The 15,703-nt window shown below is 44.6% G+C and overlaps 2 protein-coding genes across 3 annotated transcripts; both read right to left on the bottom strand.

The window, feature by feature from the left end:
* Positions 1-196: 196 nt before the first annotated feature.
* LOC117845258 (sugar transport protein MST1) lies at positions 197-3,895 on the bottom strand. 2 transcript variants are annotated; one of them, XM_034726232.2, is made up of 3 exons: positions 3,534-3,895; positions 1,767-2,086; positions 197-1,657 (listed from the first exon to the last, which is right to left on the bottom strand). In XM_034726232.2, exons 1-3 carry the CDS (start codon positions 3,661-3,663, stop codon positions 557-559), a joined length of 1,551 nt encoding a protein of 516 aa, XP_034582123.1. In that variant the 5' UTR covers positions 3,664-3,895; the 3' UTR covers positions 197-556. The 2 variants fall into 2 exon arrangements, with proteins under 2 accessions (XP_034582123.1, XP_072149718.1); XM_072293617.1 differs by having other exon boundaries at positions 1,767-2,099; positions 3,534-3,672.
* A 2,132-nt stretch (positions 3,896-6,027) lies between these two features.
* LOC117843488 (sugar transport protein MST1) lies at positions 6,028-10,143 on the bottom strand. The gene is made up of 2 exons (XM_034724097.2): positions 9,705-10,143; positions 6,028-7,591 (listed from the first exon to the last, which is right to left on the bottom strand). Exons 1-2 carry the CDS (start codon positions 9,850-9,852, stop codon positions 6,162-6,164), a joined length of 1,578 nt encoding a protein of 525 aa, XP_034579988.1. The 5' UTR covers positions 9,853-10,143; the 3' UTR covers positions 6,028-6,161.
* Positions 10,144-15,703: the final 5,560 nt, after the last annotated feature.

The following is a 15,703-nucleotide window of genomic DNA, read 5'->3' as shown; positions in this document are numbered from 1 at the left end:
GTATCTTCTGGATGCCTTGTGATACACAACGTTTGCCACTCTCCTAAATATAGCCAGCCCGACCCATCTTGTTGGAGATAGAAGGGCCCATCTGGATCCCCACAATAGCTATATCTCATATCCCGTTTGGCAAAGCTCTAGTTATACAAGGTATACTAAGAACATTTAGATGGATCATCTTATTCATATTTTAGGCTAAATGCAAATATTTAATCACTTTATTTTTAATGTGCAAACTACAGATCCAATCTAAATATCAGAGCTGGAGTTGTGCCAAATATGCTCTCAGTTCCCACAGAAAATGCTACAAACAAAGGGAATTTCATACCTCACGAATGGATAAGATATGTTACCCTAGTATTCATGTACTCCCTCCATTTAAGCTAAAACTACTTATAATTTATAACAGAGGAAGTAGCAAAAGGGCCATGATTTGCCCCCATCAAGCTACGACTGACGCAGGCAGGACAACTTCACGCCAAAACTCGCACTGCATTTGGGCGGAGTATGGCCCAGTAGGCCAGGACTAGGTGAAGCGGTGAACGGTGAACCCAACTCAAGCCGACCCATCCGCCTGCTTGGCTGTTGCCGTCGCCGGCGCGGAAGATGGCCTGACGAAGCGCTTCCAGTACCAATGCTTCTCCCACACCGCACCCATGGACTCGATGGGCACTCCCCGGGTCTCCGGCAGGAACGCGGCAACGCACGCCACCATGACGACCACCCACCCGGCGTAGAACAAGAAGGTGCCGTACTTGAAGCTGCACAGCATCTCCAGGAACGACTGCGACTGCACGAAGACCAGCACCCCCGAGATGGCGCCGCCCAGGCCCAGCGCCGCCGGCCTCACCTCCAGCGGGAAGATCTCGCTCGTTACCACCCACTTGAGCGGGCCCCACGACACGCCGAACCCGGCCGTGTACACGCACACCAGCGCCACCACCGCCGCCGCGTACCCGCCGGGCATGGACTTCCCACCGTCGGTCCCCAGCTGCGCGCCGAAGATCCACGCCATGGCCACCTGGGAGAGGATCAGCACGGCGCTGCCTACCATGAGGAGGGACCGGCGGCCGTAGCGGTCGACGGCCAGCCCGGCGACGGCGATGGACGCGAGGCTGACCACGTCGGTGATGATGGAGCCCAGGATGGCCTTCTGGTTCGTGAACCCGACGGTGTAGAAGAGGAGCGGCGTGAAGATGGACACCACGATCATGCCCGTCAGGTCGAAGAACACAGGCGTCGCCACGGCGATGGCGAGGTGGGGGCGGTACTCGCGCCAGCAGAACAGGCGCCGGAACGCGCCGGACTCGTGCCTGCGGTCCTGCTCCACGGCGCTGGCGATGTCCTTGAGCTCCGCGTCGACGTCCGCCGCCGCCCCGCGGATGCGCCGCAGCGAGGCGCGGGCCTCGTCGAGCCTCCCACGCAGCACCAGGCTGTTGGGCGTGTCGGGGATGAGCGCCGCGCCGGCGATGATGACAGCGGCAGGGACGACGCCGACGCCGAGCGAGAGGCGCCACCCCCACCTCGGGATGCTGTTGGTGCCGTAGTTTACCATGTCCGCCATGAACATGCCCAAGTTGAAGAAGAAGTGGAAGCAGGTGGTGAACGCACCTCGCCACCGTGCCGGCGCTATCTCCGCCAGGTACACCGGCGCTGACTGCAACCAACGGAACGCAAGAGCAAACCACTGTGTTAAAAATTCACAATGCACGTTCAGTCCTTACGAGTTACGACCAGAATGTGGGCATTGGCCGAGCAGTGATCACCAGGCTGGTGAAGCCGATGGCGAGGCCGAGGAGGACGCGGCCGATGACGAGCATGCTGATGTTGACGGCAGTGAAATTGAGCACGACGCCGGCCAAGAACAGCAAGCCGCCGATCAGCATGGAGTTCCTCCGGCCCACCGTCCTGGTCAGGTGGCCGGAGACCAGAGAGGAGATTATGCCGGCGAGGTATAACGAGGAGACGAACATGGTGAGCGTCTGGTTTTTAAAGATGCAGTACGCGTCCTGCTGCGCGTTGTTCGTCTTCCGGAGGATCTCCGGGAAGAACGCCTGGAGGAATGATTCCATCTGCATCAATCCTCCTGAAAAAAAATCCTGTAATTTAATTGAAGATATTTGAAAATGTAAAAACTTGATAATAACTTTTGGCCCAAACTGTTAAAAGCTTTAAACTGTACACGTATGAGCAAGCAAGCCTAGACATGTGCAAGGTACAAAGTTTATCTGCAAGGTAAAATTGTAGGTCACTAAGTTTTTACATCCCCCCAAATCATTTCATTACAAATTCACCCCCCTTACTCAGTTATGTTGCAACCCCCTCCCCCCAACATACACATCCTTAACCAAATTAACATGTTTTGCCGAATGTAGCTTTAGCACAGTCCACAGGACAACCTAGACGGGTCAAGCTTGTCCAAATGATTGGATTAGACTTATTATCGTGTTGCATTTATTTATTTGCCAATAGCAAAATTCGTATGACAATGTTTAATCTCTCATAGCAATCCTGTTAGAAGAATCTAAAAAAATATCGAGATTATACTCCTAGAAATGTCTAATTTCCATAAAGGCCACATTAACGAGTTAAGCATGCATGTTCACACTAGGATGAGTATGTATCTATATGAGTATTGTGTAATAATATTTAATCAAACAAGAGAGAGTAAAGTAAAATTTTAATAGTTAGCTATGGGCTCTAATTTTTTTGAATTTGATACCCATGTCTCTCGAAAAATTCTAGCCCGTGCAAGAGCACGGGTCAGATCAGATTGAAATCTATTTGAGCGACTTTGGCATCCGATCCAATGGTTCAAAATTGCTTAGAGGCATCTTTCATAGCAATTTATTGTGAGACAGCGACTTGTGAGTCAGTGATGCATTTGTTTAAGTACGGGAGATGCTGAAAGCTGCATACTTGCTCAATACAAATGCATGCATGCATCATAAAAAACTTGAAATATTTATTCACAGTTTCAACACAATATCTCGTTGTTTCAACAACATAAAAAATGCATATCTGGACTGCATGTATTGGAAGACTTCTTTTTCCATGTAGTGTTCTTTACTACTTATACTGAAGAAAAAGAACGAAAAGCGTTCCCCGTCAATCATAATAGTTTCACTCTTTAAAAAAGAAAAGGGTGGAAAGGGCAAAGTCGCCAGCGCCTGTACTCGATCCAGCGTGATGTTTTCAGACTTGGAACCAAGCTGACCTCTCGACTGGAACTCTCCGGCCGAGAACTGCCGGCGGAAAAGTTGGGCGAATCATCTTCTCACTTTTCGATTAAATTCTCTCAATGTTCTTGCCGAGTTTACAGGAGTTGCTCCGAGAAACCATGTAAACATATCGAAATTTGACATGTGAACGCGGCTCATAAATCTTGATATCTAAACAACTAAACAAAAGAAACGAAGGACAGAACGAGCCATAACAAGCTAAACATGTGTAAAGAGTGCAATAACCGGAGCTGGTACTAGAGGATGATCACAGCATGCATATCTTGAGATACCACTGGTCACTGGACTAACCTGTAACACTGATGTCGTATCCAAGTAGGAGCCCGCCGGAGGCCGCGGTGAGGCAGCTCACCACAACCGTGAATGTTATCGCGCCGCCGCCGCCGTCCGAGCCGACGGCGAGAGCGCGCCCTCCGGTCATCTTCTCGATCGATCTCTTGCAGCCTTGCAGGGGGGAGGAGATCGATATGGTGCTTCAGAAGCGTGCACTTGCAACTGATAGCAAGAACGGTGGTCATTTGTATATAGCGCGAGAAGAGTGCAACCACCGTATTGTCCTGAAACAGGCGTAGGTGAGCAGTTCATTCCATTTTTTTTAACGCTGTTGCTCGATTTTTTTTGTAGTCTGACGTCGGGAGAACAACCGTAGGCTTGGCAAATTCATAGTCAACAGGGACCGAAGCCGGCCAGAGACAGATTGGGGGGACAGTACTAGTTTGAACACAGCTTTTGGCTGTGTAGCGCGGCACGACCTTTTTTTTTCCCTGACAAAGCGTAGCGTGCTTGAAGAATGATGCATGGCCCTTGCTATCGTCGATAGTTGTTGTCCAGTTAACGGGGGCTGTTTGGATACGAGGTGTTAAACTTTAACAGTATCACATCGGATGTTCGAATGCTAATTAGGAGAACTAAATATGAGCTAATTATAAAACTAATTGCAGAACTCTATGTTAATTCGTGAGATTAATCTATTAAGCCTAATTAATCCATCATTAGCAAATGGTTACTGTAGCACCACATTGTCAAATCATGGACTAATTAAGCTTAATAGATTCGTCTCGCGAATTACACTCCATCTGTGCAATTAGTTTTGTAATTAGCCTATGTTTAATACTCCTAATTAACATCCAAACATCCGATGTGACGGGTGTTAAACTTTAACACCTTGTTGCCAAACAGACCAGAGACTACAGAAGCCAACATAAAGATGATGAAACGGACCACACTATATACGTAAGATTATTCATTAAAATCGGGTAAGTTGATGTGTCCATTCTCTTACATATCAACAGGTTGGTAAGTTGCACGGTCATACACGCTTGTCCTCGATATTCTAAGGCCTCGCTTGAAATGTGCGTATTTCTTTACTATTATTAGAATTGACTTGCTTAAAATGTAAATCATGCAAATAGAGTTATGGACAAATTATAAGGCTCTCGGGTGCGTTTCATTTGCAACCTGCAAATACTTTTCGTTGTGTTCTAACTAGATTCAAAACTTTGGGGAAATTTCATGATTTTTTTTTTGTGTTTCGCCCGATGAATGAAAAATAATATCGATTTTTTTTGTAATTTTTAATTTTAGTATCATTATATAGGCTACGCAAATTCATGTGAGTGAGGTCCACCATTTCACATGTTCTGTGTTTTTCTTCGATTAATAAAGAATAGTATCGGTAAAAAAAAACTGGTAGCTTTAATTTCATTATCCTTATGTAGCCTATATAAAAATTCATATCGGGGGAATCCACCACTTCATGTGACTACAAAATTGGCTTTTGAAGCATGACTCTTCCTTGGTGCGGTATAGGAGCCAAATCACAAGGCAACAATGGATCATAACAAGCATATGGATTCAATAGCATGCCTAATAAAGATTAAAAAAATTAAAATTTAGAATTTGAGCAAACCTTCAAAATTCTGAACCAAAATGCCAAAATTCACAAATTTTGGCTGGGGGCAAGAAAAGGTTGGAAACCCTAATTCTAGCACCTCATGCTTGTGTTTGCTTGGTTGTATGATGTTGAACATGGATTGGATGGTTTGCCTCGCTGTGAAGATCCTAGATGGTATTGGTTGGTTGAGTAGAATTGTTTAAGCCTGTGTTTGGCGGAATGGACAGAATGATACAAGTTGGCACAAGATCATATGTTTGCTAGGATGAACGAGGAACTATCATGTATAGGAGTTGAGCTTAATTTTGATTGTTTCCTCAGGCTCAAATTTGAACATTACAAAGCCTTTTAACGGATATATCATTTGGCTCTCGATTTATCAATCGGTTCGGTTAAGTTATTAGGTCAAGCACGCATGTTTTGAACAGTCTAAGGCCTTGTTAGAAATGCAAGGGTTTCTATTTATTACTATCAAAATTGAACCACTTTACATGTGAATCATTTATGAAAATTTGGAAAATTGCAAGAAAAGACTAGCAACTCAATGAGAGTTTTCATTTACACTGGCAGTGTTCACGATGTAATACATGAAACTTTTAGTCTAAAATGGTGTCCTAGAAATGCCATAAGTAGTGGTTTAGACTTTAGTGAAACAACTCCGCCAGTTCTAGGCCTTCGAAAGCATATCGTGTCTTAGGAAGTTAGGATAATTTTACAAAGAAGATTGCACATTGAATAAGCACAGCTTGCGTACATTACGGTATCCCACTACCACTACATCGACATGGTTACAAATTTTCCTAAGTACTACTGTACCAACGTGGAATGTACTAATTCTACTACCGTTTCAAACTAGCAGACACTAGAACCGTAGAACGATAGCCCTGTTGCTACGGTATCTTGGCCCGGAATGTTCGAGGGGCCTTGTTGTCTCGCTTTTGAGCATGGCCACTTTCCGCCGATTGACGCACGGACCGGCCCACCCAGTACCACCAACCAACGCGTTAAGAGATTATAAGCGAAATCTAAACCGGCCCATCCGCCACCTTGGGCGCTGCTGACGGCGTCTCCGGCGCCGCGGCGGGCAGCGGCTTGACGAAGCGCTTCCAATACCAGTGGCGCGCCCACACCTCGCGGAGGGCCTCGATGGGCACGCCCTTGGTCTCCGGCAGGAAGAAGAAGATGAAGGCCGTCATGACCACGACCCAGCCGGCGTTGTACGCGAAGGTTCCGTACTTGAAGCTGCAGAGCATGTTGAGGAAGGACTGCGTCTGCGCGAAGGTGAGCGCGAGCGAGATGGCCTCGCTCATCCCCTGCCCCGCCGACCTCACCTCCAGCGGGTAGATCTCGCTGGGGATGATCCACTTGAGCGGCCCCCACGACACCCCGAACCCCGCCGTGAACAGGCAAACCAGAGCCACCACCGCCACCGCGTACGGCCGCGGCATCGCCTTCCCGCCGTCGGCGCCCAGCTCCGCGCCGAAGATCCACGACATGCCCACCAGGCACACCAGCAGGATCCCACCGCCCACCATGAAGAGCGACCGCCGGCCCACCCGGTCCACGGCCATGGCGGCGACGGCAATGGACGCCAGGCTGACCACGTCGGTGATGATGGATCCCAGGATGGCCTTCTGGCTCGTGAACCCGATGGTGTAGAAGAGGAGCGGCGTGAAGAGGGTCACCACGATCATGCCCGTCAGCTCGAAGAACACCGGGATGGCGATGGCCATCACGAGGTGGGGCCGGTACTCGCGGTGGACGATCCGCCGGAACGCGCCGGACTCGTACCGCCGGTCCTCCTCCGCCGCCTGCATGATGTCCTTGAGCTCCACGTCCACGTCGGCGGACTCGCCGCGGATGCGCCGCAGCGAGGCGCGGGCGGCGTCCACCTTCCCGCGGAGCACCAGGCTGTTGGGCGAGTCCGGGATGAACGCCGCGCCGAGCAGGATGACGATAGCCGGGACGATGCCGACGCCGAGGGACAGGCGCCAGCCCCACACCGGGATGGTGTTGGCGCGGTAGTTGACGAGGTCGGCGACGAACATGCCGATGTTGAGGAAGAAGTGGAAGATGCTGGTGAAGGCGCCGCGCCACCGCGCCGGCGCGATCTCCGCCAGGTACACCGGCGCGGACTGGTTGGTGAACCCGACGGCGAAGCCGAGGAGGACGCGGCCGACGATCAGCATGGCGATGTTGACGGCGGCGCAGTTGAGGACGGCGCCCACGAAGAAGAACGAGGCGCCGATGAGCATGGAGTTGCGCCGCCCGATCCTCTTGGTGATGTGGCCGGCGACCAGGCAGGCCAGCATGCCTGCCAAGTAGAGCGAGGAGACGAAGGTGGTGAGCACCTGGCTGTTGAAGATGCAGTACTCGTCCTGCGTCGCGTTGTTCATCTTCTCGATGATGTCCGGGAAGAAGGCCTCCAGGAACGAGTGCATCTGCGTCAGGCCACCTGAAAATTCACCATCCCAAAAGCAGACTGAATCACTTGATCATCAAATGACATGCAGCACATAATTCGTCTCGATCAGTGATCTACTGATCGCACTGATTACGTTTTAGTTTCACTAATAACCATCACTGACTTGTAAAATAGATCATACGTAGTACCTGTCGATATGTGAATGTACATTTTATTTCACCAATCAGTGCATAAATAATTTCCTCATGCCCCGAGATGATAAACTTAGGTATGCAGAAGAGTGGATCCGGCGGCAGGAACAGTTAGGACTGGAGGAGCGGTTAGGGTGGGGCGAGGGTGAAGCCGTGAAGGCACAGCGGCAGAGCATGTTGTGATGCTCCATGAAGATATAGCAAAATCAACTAACTAGTTTGACTCAAGGATATAACTTGCTGCTGTAACATTGCTAGGAATAAGGTTGCTCTTCATAGTTCCCCAATGAGTTGGGCACAATTGCAATGAGTGATCATCCTCCTTGTTAAGCATCAAGATAAGGGGAGACAGGGATACAGACAATGGCTTCTCTTTGTTAGATAATTGGGGTGTGTGTTATTTACTTCTTTTTATTTCAAGCTCATGAGTGCTACACAGGCTTCATTATCTAAGATACAAAGCATTTCAAAACAATGTTAAAGTAAATTATTGTGAGCAGTTCTGAAAAGCCACATAAGAACCTTTTGCTATATCAGTTTTGACTTTTTTTTATCCCAGTTTTCTATGGTAAATACTTGAAAAAAATTTCACAAGTGAATTTTGTACGTTGTTGGGAATTTTTTTTCTTTTGTAATGATCTTTGAGATTGACGAGTCACAACAAAACTTGCTGGAGATAGTAATGAACAGTAATACTTGATCTCGTTCTTTATACTTCCGTGAAGCTATACATGTTCGATACAAAACATAAATTATTGTTCGTTAGATTTTCTATAAATATATAATTCTTATTTACTACTCCCTCCGATTCCAAATTAATATTCATTTTAGCATTTGTAGATACATAGTTTTTTTATGAACTTAGATATATGTATATCTAAATACGTAGCAAAAATTAGAAATCTAAAAAAACCAAAACGAATAGTAATTTAAGACGGAGGAAGTAAGTTTTTGAAAACACGTGCGTGCCGCACGTGTTCTATGACTAATCACCCAAATGTGATGCACTGTGTCCATATTTCTGTCCTCGCCTTGTTTAATTCGTAAAACAGAAAAACTACAGAAGTCGTTACGAAAGCCCGCACTGAACCTAACGATTTGTTCTTTGGCCATGGCGACCGTGACCCCTGAGAGGAAAACAGGATTTGTTTAGGCGCGAGACGACGGTGACACTCGACATCAGTTGCATATTCCACGCGGCCCCCCTTGTCCCATATCCTAGCGCGTGCGCGTGTGTTCTAATTTCTGCGCCGCACGCGTGATCCGTGCCCCTGTAGCGTTGAATTCTATACATAGCTGTTTGGACGGTGGAGGTGACACCCAAAAAACCTATCGCGAGCAAGTGGAAATTTCTCAAGGACATGCAACATGGTGCCTCCGCCTCTCCGGGTGGCATGCTTGGGATCTTTTGGGAGTCCAGTTCAGACATGCGGACGAACCCAAGGAGAAACTACGCGCGGCAGTGCAGGAAGTCAGAGCACGGATCAGGTCCTGTCCTGTCCTGCATCATCAAGCTCTCTACAAGTGAAGGGAGCGTAGCGTCGGTGATAATGACCCGTTTAACCAAAAAGGAGAACGGTAGTTCACTGGGGTGTCTGCCTCTGAGAAATCGATGTTTTCTTTTCCTGAGCGAGTTCTTCAGTTTTTAAGGCTTTGGGTGAATGTTTTTTGAGCAGCTGTACATACGTTTGCTCAAACTCTTACTCTGACAGAGCGTCTTGAATTGGCATGTGGAGAACAGCTCACATGGATTATGGGCCAAACTCAGTCAGCAGGATTTTTTTTCTTAAAAAAAGGGGGGAGATAGATGCAGCGCGCGCGTGAAGAAGGAAAGAGCTAGAGGGGGTTTTCGAGTCTGTGTGCGTTGCTCGCCGGAGCACAAGCACAAGAACAGCAGAATGTGCGTACAATAGATTGACCACACCACACAGCAGCTAGCACTATATACTGACCTGTGATACTGATGTCGTAGCCGAAGATGAGCCCGCCGGAGGCCGCCATGAGGCAGCTCATCACCACCGTGAAGGTGATCTCGCTGCTGTAGCCGGCGCCCGGCCCGCCGCCGCCGTTCACCGGGAGTACTACTCCCCCGCCGTGCATCTTCGCTACCTCTCCGGTCCTCTTCTTGCAACCTCTCTCTGGTCGACGGAGATCGATCGATCGATCGATGGATCAGCCGGAGCTTTGACTCGGAGCAAGGCTAGCTAGCCGCGCGCGGGGAGAGCTCACGTTGCTCCAGCTGGATGATGATGATGAGCAAGGCAAGCTCTCTCTAATGCGTGGTACGTTGGATGATGATGAGCTCTTGAACTGGATGTCCGGACAGGATGCTACTTATACTGGACCTAGCAGCTGCTGAGTCAGGTGTTTATACACTCTGGTATATGGCGCCGATCATATTTTTTGTTCTGTACTAGTATTTTTTTTTTCCTTTCCCATTGGTTAGCAGCCGACTGCCCACACGGTCAGTATTGAAAGCCTGAGCCACGTACGGGGATCGGTCAGCAGGCTCAGAAGTCAGAATCGGTAAGACTTGGACGCCAGACTAACTAGCAGGGGGCGTTTGGGTCATGTCATATCAAATTTTTGGAGGTTAATTAGGAGAACTAAAAATGAGTTAATTATAAAATTAATTACATTCGCAAGACGAATCTATTAAGCCTAATCAATCCATGATTAGCACATGTTTACTGTAACATCACATTGTCAAATCATGAACTAATTAGGCTTAATAAATTCGTTTCACGAATTAGCCTTGCAATTGGTTTTGTAATTAGTCTATATTTAATACTTCTAATTAGTATCTAAACATTCGATGTGATAAAGTTTGATCACGGAGAGGTTTATGCACCCGAAGTTACTCCAACAAGTTGGAAGAACATCCCCTTCCTCTGCCGGCTGCTACAGCGCGCAGGGTGATGTTTCGTCGTCAGTGCGGTGGACTTCACTCGCTGGTTGTTGCTGGCGGTTGTGGTTTGCTTTGTTGGTCGCTTGCATCGCGTGGCCTTTGTTTTCTCACTGTCATTGGGTGTTTTTGTTGTCGTTGTAAGTACTTGGCCTTAGGGTTCATTAACTTCCGGCATGGTGTTGGTTCAGCTAAAATCTTCACCATTGCATACTAGTAGGTCCAACCTTAAAGCTACGAGTGGCGGTATATATGTCATAAGTCCAAAATTCTTAAAATATTCTTAGACGTGCTGATGTGGTATGTCAGTGTGGAGATTTCATATGGACAAGTCAAAATCATAAAGGCATCTTACAACATTTTGGACCTAATACTCCCTATAGTATCTAGATGCTAATAATATCTATGCACTTAGAAAAGTCAAAACGACTTACAATTTGGAAATTTGAAATAAAAGAAGTATATTTTTTTACGAGGTCATGGACACTTTAGAAAAAGTTTAAAAACCGCTCGTACATTTCATTTTTACCATTATAGTTTTTTAGATGAGTTTTGTTTTGTCTTCAGTGCCACACTGTTTTCTGGCAAACCCCCGAGACCCAAACACCCGCATGCACACACAGACACGAATGCTTTCCCACTGAAATTCTCCATCTTTTAATTAATTTAGCAAGTTGTGCTGCTGACTTTGCCCATCTGTCATCATCAACTGCAAGTTGTGCTGCTGACTTTGCCCATCTGTCATCATCAACTGCTGTTTTGAACAGCGAGAAAAGAAGTCATAATTCCGCAGATGGCGTGTTAATCTTAATCCTTGGTTACAAAGAATTGGTCGCTGATAGCATGTGCCGCATTATTGTAGCCTAGTAGGCCCGCTTGACATCTCTTTCTTCTCTTGAATAAAAGACACGATATGAATCTTTATTACTATACCATATACACGGTAAATCGGTAATACTGGTATATACTTTAGGAAACTCCATCCACAGTCCAACACCTGCTAGTGGCTTCATTGTCAGCACAAGTGCTTCTTTCTCGCAGCAATTTGCATCCTTAAAAGTTTTTCTATTCTACTGATGTCTTTCCTGCACCTGCTAGTGGCTTCATTGTCAGCACAAGTGCTTCTTTCTCGCAGTAATTTGCATCCTTAAAAGTTTTTCTATTCTACTGATGTCTTGTTGGACAAAGACTTTATCAATTGTAGTGTATTTTCCCTCGAGATAAAGAAAGATCCCTTAATTCACTGAACTTACTAGGAACGCCTAGGGCAGAGTTCATTCACCTACGTACCCTGATGCACTGCTGCTCATAATTGAACCGAAATTTTCCTATCTCTGATTCGAGTCAATCAGGAAGAGGATGACTTGATAAAAGATGATAAGGAGCTTCTGTGTCATCATCAACTGTTGAACAGCGAAAAATGGTCATAAGTCAGCAAGTGATATTATATCTGGCGACAGTCACATACACAACATGTGCCACATTACTATAGGTTTGGGATCTTTTCGTTTCCTGATGAAAGACATGATAAAAAGCCCATCTTCTTTACACCATGGTCAGCGCATACAATTCTACTCCCATGCGTATTCTGATATCTCTTGAGGTCACAAATATTCAGAAGGTATTCTCAAAATAGATGTTATCAGATTTGTGACTCCATTCAGAAGAGTATGCGCATTCATTGAATAATCATAGGTGGAGTGCACACTCTGATGTGGACTACCGAAGACGCTTTACCAAAATTTTGGCAAGGAATAACATTTGGTGGACAAATTCTAACTTATCCTCATGAAACAAGTGATTTTCTTAGTGCCTATAAGCACTAATATAAGCAAGTCTTATCTAGCCTCAGCAGACTAACATGCATTCTTCTCTTGATAAGAGGGACTTGGTAAACTCGGCACATGACTGACGACTAGGTTAGGCTAAAGCATTTCTCGCCACCAAAAAAAAAAACAGAGACGCTAGGCTAAAGAATGGTAGGAAGACAGTATCCCTGAAGTTTGAGACTTCAAACATTGGTAGCTCGTTCAATTCTAAAACTAATATCTTGTGGCATCATCGTCCGTGGAATATACTTCGACATAAGATAATTCCAGGGATAGGTCCTTGAGAAATAATCTAGTGGACTAACTACCAATATGTAACATCCACATCAACACACTTACACGCATGGCTGTCACAATTCACAAGACTAAGATATTTGCTTTGTGATAATTTATTTTGCTTTTAGTTAGAATTAACTGTTGAAAACTAGTCCTCTTGTTGAGAGACTACCATAAGTTAAATAGAGAATTTTGACTGCACATACACCGCTGCAGTATGGAGCCGCCTGGCTACATGGTTCAGTCTGCATCATCTGCTGATAACGACTGAGACATCCTCGATTTACAATTGGCGGAAGCAAAGTAGGAGGCTCATCGGAAGGCAGAACGGATCCTACTTCAATGGACTTGTCGTTTATTTTTGGTGGAACATGTGGAAAGAACGAAACAAAAGAACCTTCAATCAAAAGAGCAAGCCTTTTGAGAATGTGGCATTCCTAATTAAGGAAGAAGCTGGGCAATATCAGTGGGCAACACAACACAGCAACCAAGACCTACAACAGGAAGCTTAGCGTTTCTTTTGTCCCCCCGTCTGTAAGCAGTGTTGGTTTGTTTCCTCCTGGGGGAGGGGGGGTTCGTTGTTGTTTGGGGGGTGTTTTTTATTACCTTTTCCCAGTTGAGCGCATCTTTTACTAGGCTGCAATAAGTTATTTTTTAATGTTTTATTTCTCCTCTTCTAATAAAAATTCGGCAAAACTCTTGCCATCCGTTAAAAAAAAAGATTTTCATTGTGCGGTGATTCTACATTTACATTTTGGATGTTATTACTACCTACTGAATCCCAAAATTGAGACTAAATCAACGTGTCTAATGTCAGTTAGCAAAAGGATACCGAATCAGCAATTCAATTATTCTTTTGCCCATTTCTCTTGACAGCTTTTCTGCCTGACATCATTTGAATGAAAATTCGAGAACAACACATTTGAAGTATAAAATCCCTAGCTACCTATTACAGATGACTGCTGAAAGTCAAGTGCGGACCATTTCCTTTTTCAGCACTGAAGCTTTCCACCACGACAAGTTCTGAACTTTTCGACAGATATTTGTTATTGATTGCAAGTATCATTTGTAACTTGACTGAAACAAACTTCTTATTTGTGCTGACTGCATACTGGCTATACATCTTCAACTCATCATATCGTCATTGAGATCTTTTGTAGTAAGTCTTGTCGAAGACTCTAATCGATCCCCAATGAAGTGAAGCTACCTGTCAGCTGATCGAAGTGGTAATTTTAGTTTTCTAAAGCTGAGCTGGTAACTAAGCTTGTGGTTGTTTTGTTTACCAGGTCACATTCTCCTCTGTAACTTTCGAAATTTGACATCCACACACTCATTTATTCCAGGTTGTAAACAAGAAACTGCTAACACAGTTGCAGGCAGAATTTCAGTTGAGATTCAAAGTTCCCATCTTCTTATGATACCTTGCTTTCAGATACAAACGCAACCTTAAAATGCATCGAGATCTCTGCTCAGATTGCTCAATTTCGGTTTCCAAGGCCTTTGTGTCGTCTGATCAATGTCGAGCCTACAATTGGTTTCAGAGAGGAAGGAACTCAAGCTTGTCCTGGTCAACCACCCTTCTATCAAAAGTATATTTTTCCTCGTGGACCATCTCACAGACGGCAGCAGGCCACGATCCTCGTCGACCGAAGAAAACGGATCTCAAAGCTATAAACAAGATTACAAGACTTAGCAAGTTCTTCGTGGCCCAACTACTTGTGAGCTTTTTTTTTTGAAGGTAATACTTGTGAGCTTCGGTCAAGGCTCAAGAGAGTCAAGAGTATCAAAGAGACAGGCAATGGACCCAATACATGTATATGGTTTCCAACTCTTTCATAGCAATCCCCAAGTTATTTTCATGATATACGACTTCCTTCTATCTGTTCTCTATACCATGCTATCAGAAAAAATAATATGCCATATGCATTTAATATGCATGATATTACTCACAAGGGAGACACGAAAGTTCAACTTCCAAATAGTAAATTCCCTATTTGATAATGGAAAAATAGAGATGCTTACTTATTTGATATTGAAAATTTTGACACTGGCTTAAATTTTCACTCCTTACTTGATACTTCGGTCCATTCCGTCGATTGACTTACATGAATAGTAAACCATTTATTCTCTCCCCTCTTTTCTTAACCAAAACAACCTTCAAATACCTCAAAAAATCATGAAATTTTTTATAGTGATACAACAGATAAACCCATTTTGCATAAAAACACTTATGTAGTATTTAAAATCTTAAAAATAAAATTCACCAAATATGCTACCTTTAAAGAATATATGAATGTTTAGGGCACAAGACTACTTTCCAAAAATTGTGGGAAAATACCTAATATTCATATTGTCGGATGAATAATTTACAAAATTTCTTTATATCATAAGGTACAAATTGAATTTTGAAGTGCTTTAACAAAGATAAATTTTAAAGTTCTTTCACAAAAATGAATTTCAGAAATAAATTCAAAAATCTTTGAGTAACTATGATAGAAAATAATTTTACAAATTACTTCACCCCATGATAGGTATGTTATGAATTTTTCCACAATTTTTGGAAAGTAAGGTTTTTCCCTAAAGTTCGGACAATTTTCAAAAGTAGTCTATTTTGGTAAATTTTAGTTTTAAACTTTTAAATGCTTTATACATGTTTTTACGCAAAATGGTTTCATCTCCATCTATTACATCACTACAAAAAGTTTCATGAATTTTGAAGGTAATTTAAATGTTGTTTTAGTCCAGAAAAAAGGGGTTATGTTCACGTGATTTAATGGACATAATGGATGAATTAATGTGTCAGTTCTAACTAGTGTCGAACGAGAAAGTTCAAAAATTCCAATGTCAAATAAAAAAAGTCTCAATTTTTATATTGCTCAATAAGAATTTTTTCATTTTCTAAACCAAAGATATAAATTGAAGAACAAAAGAAAAGAATAAA

The sequence above is a fragment of the Setaria viridis genome, chromosome 1 (genome assembly GCF_005286985.2).
Source record: "Setaria viridis chromosome 1, Setaria_viridis_v4.0, whole genome shotgun sequence".
NCBI lineage: Eukaryota > Viridiplantae > Streptophyta > Magnoliopsida > Poales > Poaceae > Setaria > Setaria viridis.
This window is presented reverse-complemented; position numbering and strand designations above follow the sequence as displayed.